Consider the following 12,915-nt stretch of genomic DNA (forward strand, 5'->3'; position numbering starts at 1 on the left):
TACTTCTCTAACACGTTTTAAACTGGGAAATAGACCTGAAAAGACCTCCATATATGCAACCCAGTGGCACGGCACAGAATATTTGGCATTCTCCATGAGCGGAGGAACGCTGGGAACAATAAAACTTGCTACTGTGAGAAAGCAGAGGCAAAGGTTACAAAGTGCAAGAGTCCAGCGAGGAGCAGAGTAGGGAAAAGGGTACAAGGGAGAGTGCACATTCTAATCACCCGATATCACATGGTGTGTTCCTGATTAAAGCAAGGCGATGTAAATTCAAACAAGAGAATCAAGCAAAAACAGCGCTTAATATTTGAGTGCATACTGCCAAATGAATGGAGACTGTCTGAACATAGAGACAGCTGTGTGTCCAAACAGCTCAAGATCCAGAGCAACAGAGTAAATGTTATATTCTACCTATAAACCTTTTACCAAAAAGAATATTTATATTTATCCCCAACACTAGGGGTAAGTAGCTAAATTCTGCGGAACAACATGCACAGATATATGGTGTGCATGTTTTCATTGTCTATTTTGCTTTTCCTTCCAGCCACAGCTTCGCAGCAGGAGCCAGAAGCAGAGTCCAACTCAGACCCGTCAGTGAAATCATCAGGCCTCTCTCCTGCCACACAGACCCTGCCCTCAGGAGCAGGATCCATATCAGACAAAAGCAACTCTCCCACTTACATGGACAAGAGCAAGGACAGTGCTGGTGTTACTGTGACCTAACTGCTTACACTACAGATACTCTCGCACGGCCGCTGTGGGGCTTGTCGTGTCAGACACGTTGCGTCCAACTTGGTGCTCGAAGGCCTGCACCTCTGTGACAAATCACTTTGCTTTTTCCATTCCCATGTGTGCATCTGCTTGGTGGACTTTTGTTTGGGTTCGTCTCTGACTGCAGTTTCCACAAGTCTGTGTTCAGGTGGATTCACCATGTGAAAGTAGTCTGTCTTGAGAAATAAAATGTGAGGTTGTATGTTTTCATTCTGTAGTTTTATTATAGATCTGTTACCACTTCCTTTCAAGTCTCAGCAAGATTGTATCGATCCACAGAATATTTACAATACTTCAATGCTGCTCTTAAGTACTTACAGGCTGTCTTATTGTGTTGATCGCTCTTCATATTATAAGATACAAACAGCCATCGACAGGTGATATTCATTTATCATGGTGCCATCAGAGGTATTTTGGATTATGCTAGTTTCATCTTCATGTTTTAAACCATGTCTGCTCCATGTCAACTGAGATATTTTGAGAAATGCAAGTTTAAACATTATGTTCTCAACTATGTCCTCTTCATGTCAACAGGGGCATTTTTGGCTCATACCAATTTTGTATTGTAGTTCCACATTGTATAGACCTACATAAAAAAATATCTGTGATTTATTAAAAAAAAAAGAACTAAAAAATTTGTACAAAGTTTTTGTAAGAAAATACCTGAACCTGAAATATTTATAGTGTCATATGTTTTTATAGTATGTTTAATGAAATCACATTTCTATGTGTCTAAACAAAAGTTATTTGAAAATAAATTACTTCATATGAATGTCAGCTCTGAGTGAAGCCTCTGTTTAACTGGTTGATCCAAAGCTGATGTAAATCCTGATCAGACTGTGTCTATGAGAACTGAGTAGGCATAAATAGAAACTGCATTTTGGCTGGATATTATTTCCTGTGAGCATGTCTGTTTTGAGCTCGTGTCTCGTTCGTGTTTACATATTGTACATACAATAAATGGATTCGTGAAGAAAAATAAAAAAGCTCTGATCAACTTAGCACGGCTTGATTGATTTAGACCTCTCTCTGTGGGAATGATCATAAATGAATCAAACGATCACTGATTAACTGAACAGGAAGCCACTGTGCTTTCCACCCGAGTTCTCGCGAGATTACGACACAGCAGGCAGAGAGACATCCATGGAGAAAATGGAAGGCTGTACTAGCTAGCTAGCTAGCTGGGCGAATCCGCTAATAACTGGAAAATTAATCATGTATATATCAAGGTATGCTTTCAGTGTTCCTCACGGTGTTTATATACAAGTGTGAGACATTTAATTTTTGTGTCGCCATTGTTTAAGATAATTTGCTTCGCAGCGTCTTGCATTTGTTAGCAGGTAGCGTAGCAGCTAGCGGCTAGCTCAACTAGGTCCAGAGAACAATGTCGGACTAAGTGTTGAGTGTTTGCGTCGCTGCAGAACAAGGACGTTTCGTTTCTGCACTCTCACAGACGACTGAGTTCAGTATTGACATTAGTTTAGGGTGTTGTTTCGTTTCTGTTTAGCTAAGGAGCGTCTGTTAGAGAATAGAGACATGGTGGACTGCCCACATAATTATCACTCCAGTCGACGAGGCTTTGCATAAATGCAACGTCTGCTCAGGGCTGAAGTTGCTATGTGGGCAACAGACATTGAGATAGGTTGCAGGTCACATCTTTAGACCTTAACACAGCAGCTAACAAACGTTTCATAATGTCAACACTGGGTGATTTTATAGATAAGGCAGTGGGATAAGAGAACAATATGAAATTGGGTTAATGTTAAGTAGACACAACACTGGAGACAGCACATTTCACCATGTGTTCGTTCATAAAGTGTAGTACAGTGCACGCTTTTACTAAGCAACGTGTTTAACCCACACGTTTACACTTATGTAAACATGTGGACAGCTAGTCTAACATGCCTTTACTCTCTGAAAAGGTATGAAACATATGTCTGCAGATGCAAGAAGTGAAACTCGATTTTCTGTTCTCACATTGTGTCAGTACTATCAGCTTGATCAAACCCAAATGTTTCACCTTTCTCATCCTCGTCACAAAGGGGTTAGAATAAATCTCCAAGTTGACTTTATAGAGTCAAAGCCTATGGATGTAAACATGCACTCAGCTGCTCAGTATCTAAAGAAAATGCAGTGTAGTACAACATGTGCTACCTTAACGTCTACCATCATGAATGTTATAATGTAGCTGATCGTGGTGCTTTTGAAGTATAATAACATCTCTGTGTAGTTAAATTCAACAGTAGTTTGATCAACGCCACTCTAGAACAGTTCAGTAAAATCTTAACAACACATCTCCCTAAGATGTAATGCAGAGCCATTGTATTAGCCAGTATTAGTTTTAGGTCAGTGACCCTAATGAGCTGGCCATTGAGTGGGTTTGTACATGTATTAGAGCAGTGGTTCTCAACGTGTTTCATGTCAAGGATCTCTAAATTGATACACGTTAGGTCAGGGACCCAGTTAGATATGATTAAGACCTGAATTCTATAGTTGTCAGCTACAGCTGAAGAGATGGAGGGAATGAAACCTTTGATCAAAAAAGTCATTCTTAAGACTCTCAGGGTGCTTTTCATTATGCTAATGTGTCCCTTTGCTTCCTTGCATCTCTTCCTCACATCTCCGCTTCTCCCAGCGAGGATGTAAGAGAGAGCTTCAAGGAAGAGGCATGCAGGATACACCTGTGTTTTCTCGCTCTAAGGCCCTGTTTAGACGACATCAGTTTCCCCAAAAAACAGAAAAGTCTGTCCTTTGCCGCTGTTGTGTAAACGATTGGCCAAAACACAACTAAAGTTTACCATTTTCAGTTGAAATGGTTGTCGTATAAATGGGGCCTAAGCTCTTCCAGAAGCCTCCTCTCTCCTCTCCCCATGCTCCTTGAGGTGCATTAAAGAGATCCTCGATGCTGAGGGGGAATGAGTTCTGAGTCACTGGCATAACGAAAAGCACCCTTCCTCATATTGGGTTCACTTCTATAGTGAATTAAATAGCGAAATGATATATCCCCTATTTTTCTGGGGACCTTGAGAACCACTGTATTAGCAGTATAAGCTTTCCTTTGAACCTCTTCATAAGGAATGGATGGTCATGTCTGCCTTCTCACACAGCAGCAAGTATTGGTTAACAAGTCAAACTGTTAATGTGGACGTTTTAGGCTAATTATTGAGTCATAATCTAATGGATCATGTTTAGGTGTATTTTCTCTCCCTACTTTACCCAGGTGCAAAGAGACACAAGTGGAATGACACTTTGCATGTGCTGAAAATTAGGTTTTGGCAGCCGTCAGCTCATTGGTTTCAGAGGTACCTGTTATTCTGCATTTATCCCTCATCCTGCTAGCTACCATTCCTTTACACCTGTGCACTAACCAATTATATCGTCTGTGTTTTGACAGCTTTGTTATCTGTGGACGTCAGTATGGATCCAGTCGAAAATAACAGTGTCACCAGTGATAATGCCTCAGGTAGAAGTGTTTCTGTTGTGAATGAGTTGCTTAAATGGGCAGACTTTTGCTGTAGATGAACATGAAAAAGATCTGGTTCTCTTTTTGTTAACTTTGTTTGTTCCTATCTTTCCATAGAGGGACAGCAGAGCCAGTCAGAAGGAGCAGGTGTTGGGTCGACCATGTCTCAGGTTAAAAAGTCCTGGGGCTTCAGGCGGACAACCATTGCTAGAAGAGAGTTCATGGATGAAGTTGGGGACTTAACCCACAGTCCTCCACCTGTACGCAGAGGCAGAAATCGTCGAACCAATCAGACACCCCAGCCCACTCCAGAAACCCAGGCCCCTGAGAGAACTACTCAAGCAACTCGGAGTGTTTTAGATGACCTTGAATGGTCAGCCCCATCATCACCGGTAGCAGACGAGAGCAAGCCAGGCTCAGAGGCCTCTGCAGGAGGGAGCCTTGACCCCAGCTTATGGCAAGATTTTGGGTCTGCCTTCCACACTGCGTTCTCACTGCTTGGTGGGGGCGAGGGCTTGTCATTGTCAGATGCACTGGCAGTCCCTGACATTTTGGAAGCCACTGATGCCATGGAGGCTCCTCCTCCAGAGGTTATAGAAGAAACTGATAATATTGAATCCGCTGATGAAATGGAGATCTCACAACCTGTTACTCCTGAAAATGTGGCAGGAGGGGAAGTCGATGATGTGGTGTTGATTTCTAGTCAAGACGAGGACAGTGATGATATGACTCTGATACAGATTAAGGAGCAGCTGGCATCTCAAGTCAAGCAGGGAGACACGAGAGCTAGAGGAGTGAAAGGTGGGAAAGGAAAGGCCAGAGGAAAGGGGAGAGGCAGAGGAAGAGGTAGGGGGAGAGGTAGAGGAAGGGGCAGAGGGAGGGGCAGGGCAGTGGTGCTTCAGCCAAGCATTGCAGACCATGAGGACAACGATAATGATGTGGTTCTTGTTAATCCATCTGAACAGCAGCTGCAACAGTTGCAAGAGGAGGAAAAAGAAAACTATTCACCCAGCCCTGCTGACGTAGAGTTATCATCTGCTAACTCTGACAGTACTCCGAGTCCTGCTCAGCAGTCAAACTCAGACTGCATAATCATAGACACTGATTTAGACCACATTACTGCTGTTACTCCTGGCCAGTATGATGATGCACCAGAGGAGGAGGAGGAAGTGGAAGAGGAGAAGAAAGACGATAAAACTGTAGAAGATAGTTTAGGCATTTCAGACACAGAGGGCTCCGACGCCAATGCTCTGTACTGCATCTGTCGACAAAAACAAGATAAAAGGTATACGCTAGTTTCTGCTAACAAGATCCCTTGGGCTTTGGAGGTTTGCATACCTCAGCCATCTGTTAATTTCACTTTCTGATGGCTGTGGTTTGTTTCTAGGTTCATGATCTGCTGTGACAGTTGCCAGGAGTGGTTCCATGGCGACTGTGTTGGTATCAGTCAGACGCAGGGCCGGAAGATGGAGAGGAAAGGGGAGGAGTACATCTGCCCCCCGTGCATGTCGAAGAGGCAAAGCCAACACCAACCGGAGCCTCACCCTCAGCCAGAGCCAGAGCTTAGCTTTCCTGAATGCTTGACACTGAGTCCTCCTGGTGAAGAAGAGAGGCATGAGGAGCAGCAAGATGTCAAGGTTAGAATTTATTTTGATTGTTAGTGGTCTACAAATGGCTGCAGCGGTTAGCTCTAATTCCTGTGTGACAGCAAATACTGATATGTCATATGTATTATATTTGCATCATTAATCATGACTCGATTAGCATGACAGAATATTGGGGTTTGGGTCTAAGCTGAGACACTGAGCTAGTTGGTATTAACGTGTCTTGGGTAGTCCAATCATAAGTCTGTCTGTTCTCACCTTCTATTCGAATGCGTCTTTACATGCGTCTCGAGTGACCACTTGTGAACGGATCCCATTTCCCTGCTCTTTCTGCAAATAAACACGTACATCATTTCCGTTTGCAAAGACCAAATGCATCGGTGTTCTTAACCGGCAGGAGGTTTGTCATGCTATATGCACACATACAGCTGTTATTTCTTAAATTGGGTAAAATCTTAATTCATTGTAGAGCTGCACGTAGCGCGTTGATTCGCAGCCCTTCCTTGCCCTCGCTCTCCCTCTTTGTTTATCACGAGACAATCCCGCCACACGGTATCGCCACCTTCCCGGTGCTAGGAGACTATTGCAGCTATTGCTAAGCTCTCCACCGGGGACAGTTGGTGTGAGTCCACCTGCACGCACACAGTGACAGGGCTAACTGTTAGCATCAGATGGCTAAAGTGACCTACTGTTTATCAACACTTCGAGCTGTTTTGGTGTCAGTTTGATTTTGTTGGGACCATTCAACAGCTGCTGCTGTGTTAGCTTGTGCTAACCAGGCCGACATTGAACTGAACGTTCGCAGACGCTGTGTCTAACCTGTGTAATGGCAGCAACAGACAGTTTGAGTTGAATTAGCAGGGATGTAAGCTAAGTCGGTGGCCCTTCAGTGTGGTCCAGGACACATTAGCGTACAGAATGCTGAAAGAATATGGCCACATGCAGCCCAGACCACCTCCGATTGGATCTCAAGATGCATTGAGGATGCACACCTGTTCTGGCCGTTTCTATTCCAATCACCCAGGAGACATGCTTACACCAGGTGTAAACAAGATCCTTTGTTTCAGGAGACTGTATTGGTGATGGAGGAGAAGGAGGAGGAGGCAGCTCCTGTGGCTCCTGTGGTGAAGTTCGAGTCAGAGCCTGAAGCTGAGATGGAGACCGACAGCTCTTTTCCTCTGTGCATTGGACCCGGGTGCGCCAAACAAGCCTTACAGGACTCTGTTTACTGTGGCACTGACTGCATCCTTCAGCATGCTGCTTTCACTATGAAGACTCTGTCTGGTCCTAAGGTGCCCAAGCCCAGAGGACGGCCTTCAAAAAAAGCTGCCACTGCCAGACCCACTGCAAAGGTAAGTGATTGCAACATGGCGATGGAGAAACTGAAATATACCCGTAAAAAGGTTGAGGCAAAGTATTTTCTTGAGTCTTTTCTACATGTTGTGTCTGATGTGAAACCGCAGTGTGACAGTCTATTCTATACTAGTATCTATAGCAGTATCTTATTTTTTGACCTGTGCCTCTGTTTTCATCACAGGGTCAGAGGTCTGGTAGGATGTCTAAGAGATTAGCAGGAAAGGCTGAGGAGGAAGGGGAAGAGGAGGAGGTCAAGGACGAAGATGGAGGGCAGGAGGAGGCTGCGTCTCCCTTAGCCTGCGACCCCAGTCTCACAGAAGTTCAGGCCACTACCATACCATCATCTAAGTTTAACACACCGTGTATGTACCATTCGCTACTCACACACATTCAGATCACACAGCAGTTTACACACCATGCACAAAGTGCCTCTTTTGGCATTACAGATTTTCCTCCCTCTTTAAATCGTGGCACAATCACACACATACACGCACACGCCTGGACGCAAACATACGCTCTCTCTGGGATGACTGATAAGTAGCAGGGGTCAGCAGTGGGTAAGTATGTTCACTTTTATAGTTTCTTTGTTGGTTCGAAATGCCCAAAATGTGCCCAAACAGTCTTGAGTAGTCAAGATTCCAATATTCAACTAAATTTAAACCAGTCTCATAGCTGGTTTGACTGGTAACTGCAACACAGAGCATCTGTGTGTGTGTGTGTGGGTTAGTCCTGGGTAGGCAGGGTGCTTTACCAGGTTTTGGTATCAGTGTATCGAAACACTGCTCTGATGTTCAGTTTGTCTTTGCAAAGATGTCCTGCAAACTCAAAAGGTTCTCACTGAAGAATATGTGTTTCAGAACATGACGATCAGTCACTGACTGACAAACACTGAGTTGGAAGAAGCTTTAGTTGGCAACAAGGAAGGCTTAACACACTGACGCTTTTGGCAAAAGTTTCTTACTCTGGAAACATGCCTCGTACTGTGAAATGGTGATGCTGGCCTTTGATGGTCCGAAGACTGTACAGTCAGTGTCAGTATGTTCCTCACCATAACCTGCAGTGCACATGAAGCACACATGTTTTCACATGCTCACCTCTGATCCAACAGGAGGATGCTCACATATACACAACATTTATCATCATTTGAATACTGAACCACATCTTACTCTTCTTTGTTGTTCATTATATTCTCTAAGAATCAATTTTAAAACTTTATAGAGTCAGATAGAAGTTTGACCTCCTTAACTCCCACTGCAGATGTGTAGACATTTAAAGATAAGGTGGTTTTTGTCTTTGTTAGTTTACTTTATTTGCACATATACAGGCACATAAAAAAAGTGTGTAGGAGAGGTTATATATATTTATATTTATATTTAGATATATATTTAGTCTATTCAATAACAACAGTCATACCTCAAAGAGAAAACAGATAAAAACAAGTTTTGCATAGTATATCAAAGTATCAAGACTAAGCAGCAATAAAAAAATGATTTAAATGTACAAATAACAAAGAAGTTTATATTTACAAGTTGAGATCCATCACAAAGAAATAAATGAAGTGTTTTTAAGCTTTGCAAATAGTGATGAAAGTCAGTGATTCCAAAGACATGGTCCTCTGTATTTCAATAAATATTGAATAAGGGAAGTTTTTAAAAACTTTAAAAAATTAGATGATAATTTGTTTGTCTTTACAGATGACGGAGTGCATGCCTGAAAAGCCCCTTTAAAAATGGAGTGCACATATCCCAGAGATGCTATTCTTTCCTTAATATTTAGGAAATTAAGCTAGACCACATGATGACATGAAATCGCTTATGAAATAATTTTGTGACTGCTAGTCAGACACATTCTTGCACGTCAGATCGAGTGCTGCCCAAATAAAATTGCTGATGGACATTTACGGCTTTACCACAAAGAATTTAATTAACTTAACAGTGATGACAGCTCAGTTGCTGCTTTGTGTGTTGTAAAAAGGTATGCATCGCCTGTCAGTCGGCAGTTGTTTGCGGACCTGCATAATGAACTTAGTTGTAAGAACAGCTGCAGCAGTCAGCATGTCTTGCTCACACCCACCTCCCACAAACCCTTCACAACTCTTCAGTGCCAGTCAGTACATTTACATACATGCAGTAATCAAGCTAAGCTCATAGCTAGGCTAATCAGTCAAGTCTGACTTCTTGTCTTGTCTGAGTATATATGCAGAAGAGAAAATCGAATTTCTGACAAAGTACGTCTGACTCCGCCTCGATAGGCGGCGCTGTGTCCTTTTTAACATAGTACGTATTGAAATAGTTCCGGTTCTTGTTCAGAAACCTTTTTAAATAATTCTGCGTTTCGCCTTTTCCTACCATCCATAAACTTCAAAATGTTCAGCTCTTTTAGCTGTCAGGACATAAATGTAGTTTCCTTGTCCGTCCAGAAGTGCGTCTTCTGCTTCTCTGTCTCCATGGTGTTCGTTTGTTTGTTTATTTTACTGCACTGCTGCTACGTCATCTCCTTTTTCTCCCGGGTGAAAGCCCGCGAAAGAAAAAGTCGTGCATGCGCAGAATGCCGATCCAACTCCAGTTGGACTAAGTGGATACATGCGGCAATAGTTTGATTTTCAATCGAATTATCTAGGGGTGTTAGTCGAGTTACAGATAGTCCAATTTCAGATGGACTAAGCTGTTGACATGCATTTAAAAGTCCGGTTTCAGTCGGACTAAGCTAATAATTTGATTTTCTCAAGCTGCATGTAAACGTACTGACTGACGACATTGGTTTTCTAAACCCTGCATAGTGATGTTGTGGTGCCATAATGTCAGCAGGACACATCACCTCTTCAAACCCTTCAACACCTTTTCAAACACAGACCCTGATGTTAAAGCACCAGCAGTTTCTTCCTACAGACAGGGTGCTCATTAGCAGTCCTTTGCCTCTATCAGGCAACATCTCTTTTTTTTTTTCTTCTTGCAGTTTCGTAAAACATTCAAGTAAAGTGAAGTCATCGCTGCACTTAATCCATGAAATGCACTTCTTAACTCACACAGCACAACATTGTACAACTTTCCGTGTCCCTCTGTCATGCTCAAACAACAATGCATCAGCGGAAACATTTACATCATGCTGCAACTTACAGTGCCTTATCCATCAACACACACACACACACACACACACACACACACACACATGCACAGACACACACTCTTGAACCAGTTGTTGTACAGACACACCAATATCAGCCGTGATAGGATTCTGTATAGGGATAGAGCAGTTGGTATGGAGGAGGAGGAGCTGACTTCATGCTGCTGCAGAGACACAAGGAGGACTGGAGGATTCATCAGTGCACACGATAGCATGAGATTCCACCTGGAGTCCACCGAACAGTCAGTGGGAGATTCGTCATCACATTTCCATGAAGACAATTTGGAAGTTTCAGCTGACCACCATCAGAGAAATGCTGCAGTCCTCCGAGCCTTTCAGAAAAGACTTTGCCCTTCAGCTAATGAAGAAGGCTCTGAGTTCAACACACATCCAGAGACGAAGGATAGGCATCTGTTTAGAAACATGGTTAAATAACCCCACATTTAGTTCTGTTACCAATGGTGCAAACAACCATGCTCCTGATATTCTGAAACCCTTTTCGTTTTAGCTGACACACTCTCATTTACATCCACATTTCTCTATATATTCATGCAAACACACAAACTACAGCAAACATCTCTGTTGCCTGAAACAAAACATTTCTGTGGTTTCATTTTGAGCACTGACCTGGGCTCAGCTCCTACACCCTTTTTCCCCGACCTTTATGACAAGTGTGGAATTTAAAACTTGAGCAGTATGTTTACAAGTACACTTTACAAACAGACATGAACAGTATAAAGGTATGTGCAGCAGGCAGTAGGTCTACTGTTCGTACAGTTTGTTGATTGTTAGAAACATCCCAGATTGTAACGGGATAATACTACCATACAAATGGTCACTATGTCAGCATGATACAACACACAGATCCCTTCATTACTAAAACATTTAGGGTTAAGGCGCTGACAGCAGTAGCCACGTTTGATAATTGCCCTTCTCTCCACTCTCTTGTCTCTCAGCTTTCACATTAGTAATGTTGCTCCATACCCGAGTACACTTGCGTCACCATTTGCGTGACATTCTTGTTGTGCTACAGTGTAGAAAAAGGCACCGAAGGCATACACTCTTGCCCCGGGACTGTCATCCGTGGAGCAGCGAGGTGAAACTCTGCTCCTGGCCAGTGGAAGATCTGCTGCTGCCCTGTGCGGGGCTCTCTACCTCAGGTGGGAGCTCCGATTGCAGGTCGAAGGCGGCAGCAAAGTTGGATCTTGATCTGTCTGTGGCAAGCTGCACCACTGTCTGATTTTGAGGCATCAGTATTTAATTGAGACTGGTGAATAACTGGTTGAAAACTCCTGGGGCCGCATTCACAAACATTCTGAGATCACTCTCAGAGAGCTCCTAACTTAGCCTAAAAACTTTTAGTAAGGAGTCCTAGCTTAGGAGCAATTTAGGAACATTCAAAGAGCGACTCTGAGCAAGAAAGGGACAGAAACTTTTATCTTACTGAGGAGGTGTGGTTGACCCCGTTGCTAGGTGTGATGCTTTCTTTTGACAGGTGTGATTGATTGTCACAGATACGCCCTTTTGTGAGCCTGAAAGGTGTGGACACCCAGAGGAAATGAAATGAACTGCATCATTTTGTTAGGTGGGAAATGTGTGTGTATCCCTAACGACATCAACCACACATATTATCCCTGCACAATCTCAAATGTAGCATTTCATTTAATAACTGTCATTTTGTGTTTAGAGACCATTTCTCTTTGTGTTTCCACCATTTTATCCTCTGATTAAGAAACTCTTAAGCCTCTCAAAAGTCCTCCTTCCTGCTCCTAACAGTTTTCCACCCTAGCTCATTTAAGGTCTGAGATGTTTTGTGATTGACTTAACTTTACAAGGACCTAGTCTTAACTTTAAGGGGAAATTCTAAGAAAACGTCACAATTCTAAGAATGTTTTTTAGAATTTCGTCACTAGGAGCAGCTCTTAGCACTAGGAAGCTTTGTGAATACGGCCCCAGGTTGTCGCGTTGAAAAGCACACAGTTGGTGTTCACACCTTTTATGTATACTGTACAGGAGTACACATGAACCGTACGAGACCACCTTTTCAAGTGAAGCATTCAAAATAATCAAACTGGACTTTTGGGTTAAGTGTTCTCGGATCTAGGCCTGCATCTCTGATGTGAAAGCCCCCATACTCTTTCATCTTAGTCTGGAAGCTTAAAACTTATTAAAAAAAAACTTATAAAACATCTTTGTTTGCAAATAAAAGTAAAAAAAAAAAAAAAAAAGTAAAAGTCAAGCTTCACTGCTAGCTGATGCATTTTAAAGGACACCTGCCCCGCCCCACACAGACACACAAAGGCGCACGCACACAAAATACAATATGTCCTGTGTGAAGTGATTGCAGTATAACGAGACCTGTAAATGTTAGGAACCTGTCAAGGAGGAGGCAGCATTTACTTGGCACTTACCTGGCTAACTTTACAGTCGTGTTTTGAGAAGCCAGTCCCTTAATCATGACAATTAAACCAAACTTTCATTCTTGTGACTCAACAGAAGGCTCACATTGGAAAGCACAAATAAACTAATAATTATTAATTCCCTCAAACATCACTTAAAAAGTTCACAGTGCAATCGCAACAATGTATTTACAAC

General features: G+C 42.8%; 2 protein-coding genes across 10 annotated transcripts in view; both read left to right on the forward strand.

The window, feature by feature from the left end:
- Nucleotides 1-1,775, forward strand: part of LOC117258019 (MYND-type zinc finger-containing chromatin reader ZMYND8-like) — a 26,055-nt gene extending 24,280 nt beyond the window's left edge. For all 9 annotated transcript variants that reach the window (XM_078169893.1, XM_078169894.1, XM_078169892.1 and 6 more), the window contains one exon: nucleotides 548-1,775. In XM_078169893.1, coding sequence (XP_078026019.1) covers nucleotides 548-726 — 179 coding nt within the window. In that variant the 3' untranslated portion in view covers nucleotides 727-1,775. The remainder of the gene's footprint in view (nucleotides 1-547) is intronic.
- A 122-nt stretch (nucleotides 1,776-1,897) lies between these two features.
- Nucleotides 1,898-12,915, forward strand: part of LOC117258730 (uncharacterized) — a 40,564-nt gene continuing 29,546 nt past the window's right edge. The window contains exons 1-7 of the mRNA XM_033629842.2: nucleotides 1,898-2,003; nucleotides 3,995-4,076; nucleotides 4,169-4,237; nucleotides 4,355-5,522; nucleotides 5,625-5,874; nucleotides 6,909-7,193; nucleotides 7,379-7,559. Coding sequence (XP_033485733.2) covers nucleotides 4,192-4,237; nucleotides 4,355-5,522; nucleotides 5,625-5,874; nucleotides 6,909-7,193; nucleotides 7,379-7,559 — 1,930 coding nt within the window. The 5' untranslated portion in view covers nucleotides 1,898-2,003; nucleotides 3,995-4,076; nucleotides 4,169-4,191. The remainder of the gene's footprint in view (nucleotides 2,004-3,994; nucleotides 4,077-4,168; nucleotides 4,238-4,354; nucleotides 5,523-5,624; nucleotides 5,875-6,908; nucleotides 7,194-7,378; nucleotides 7,560-12,915) is intronic.

This window comes from Epinephelus lanceolatus, chromosome 8 (genome assembly GCF_041903045.1).
Source record: "Epinephelus lanceolatus isolate andai-2023 chromosome 8, ASM4190304v1, whole genome shotgun sequence".
Classification (NCBI taxonomy): Eukaryota; Metazoa; Chordata; class Actinopteri; order Perciformes; family Serranidae; genus Epinephelus; species Epinephelus lanceolatus.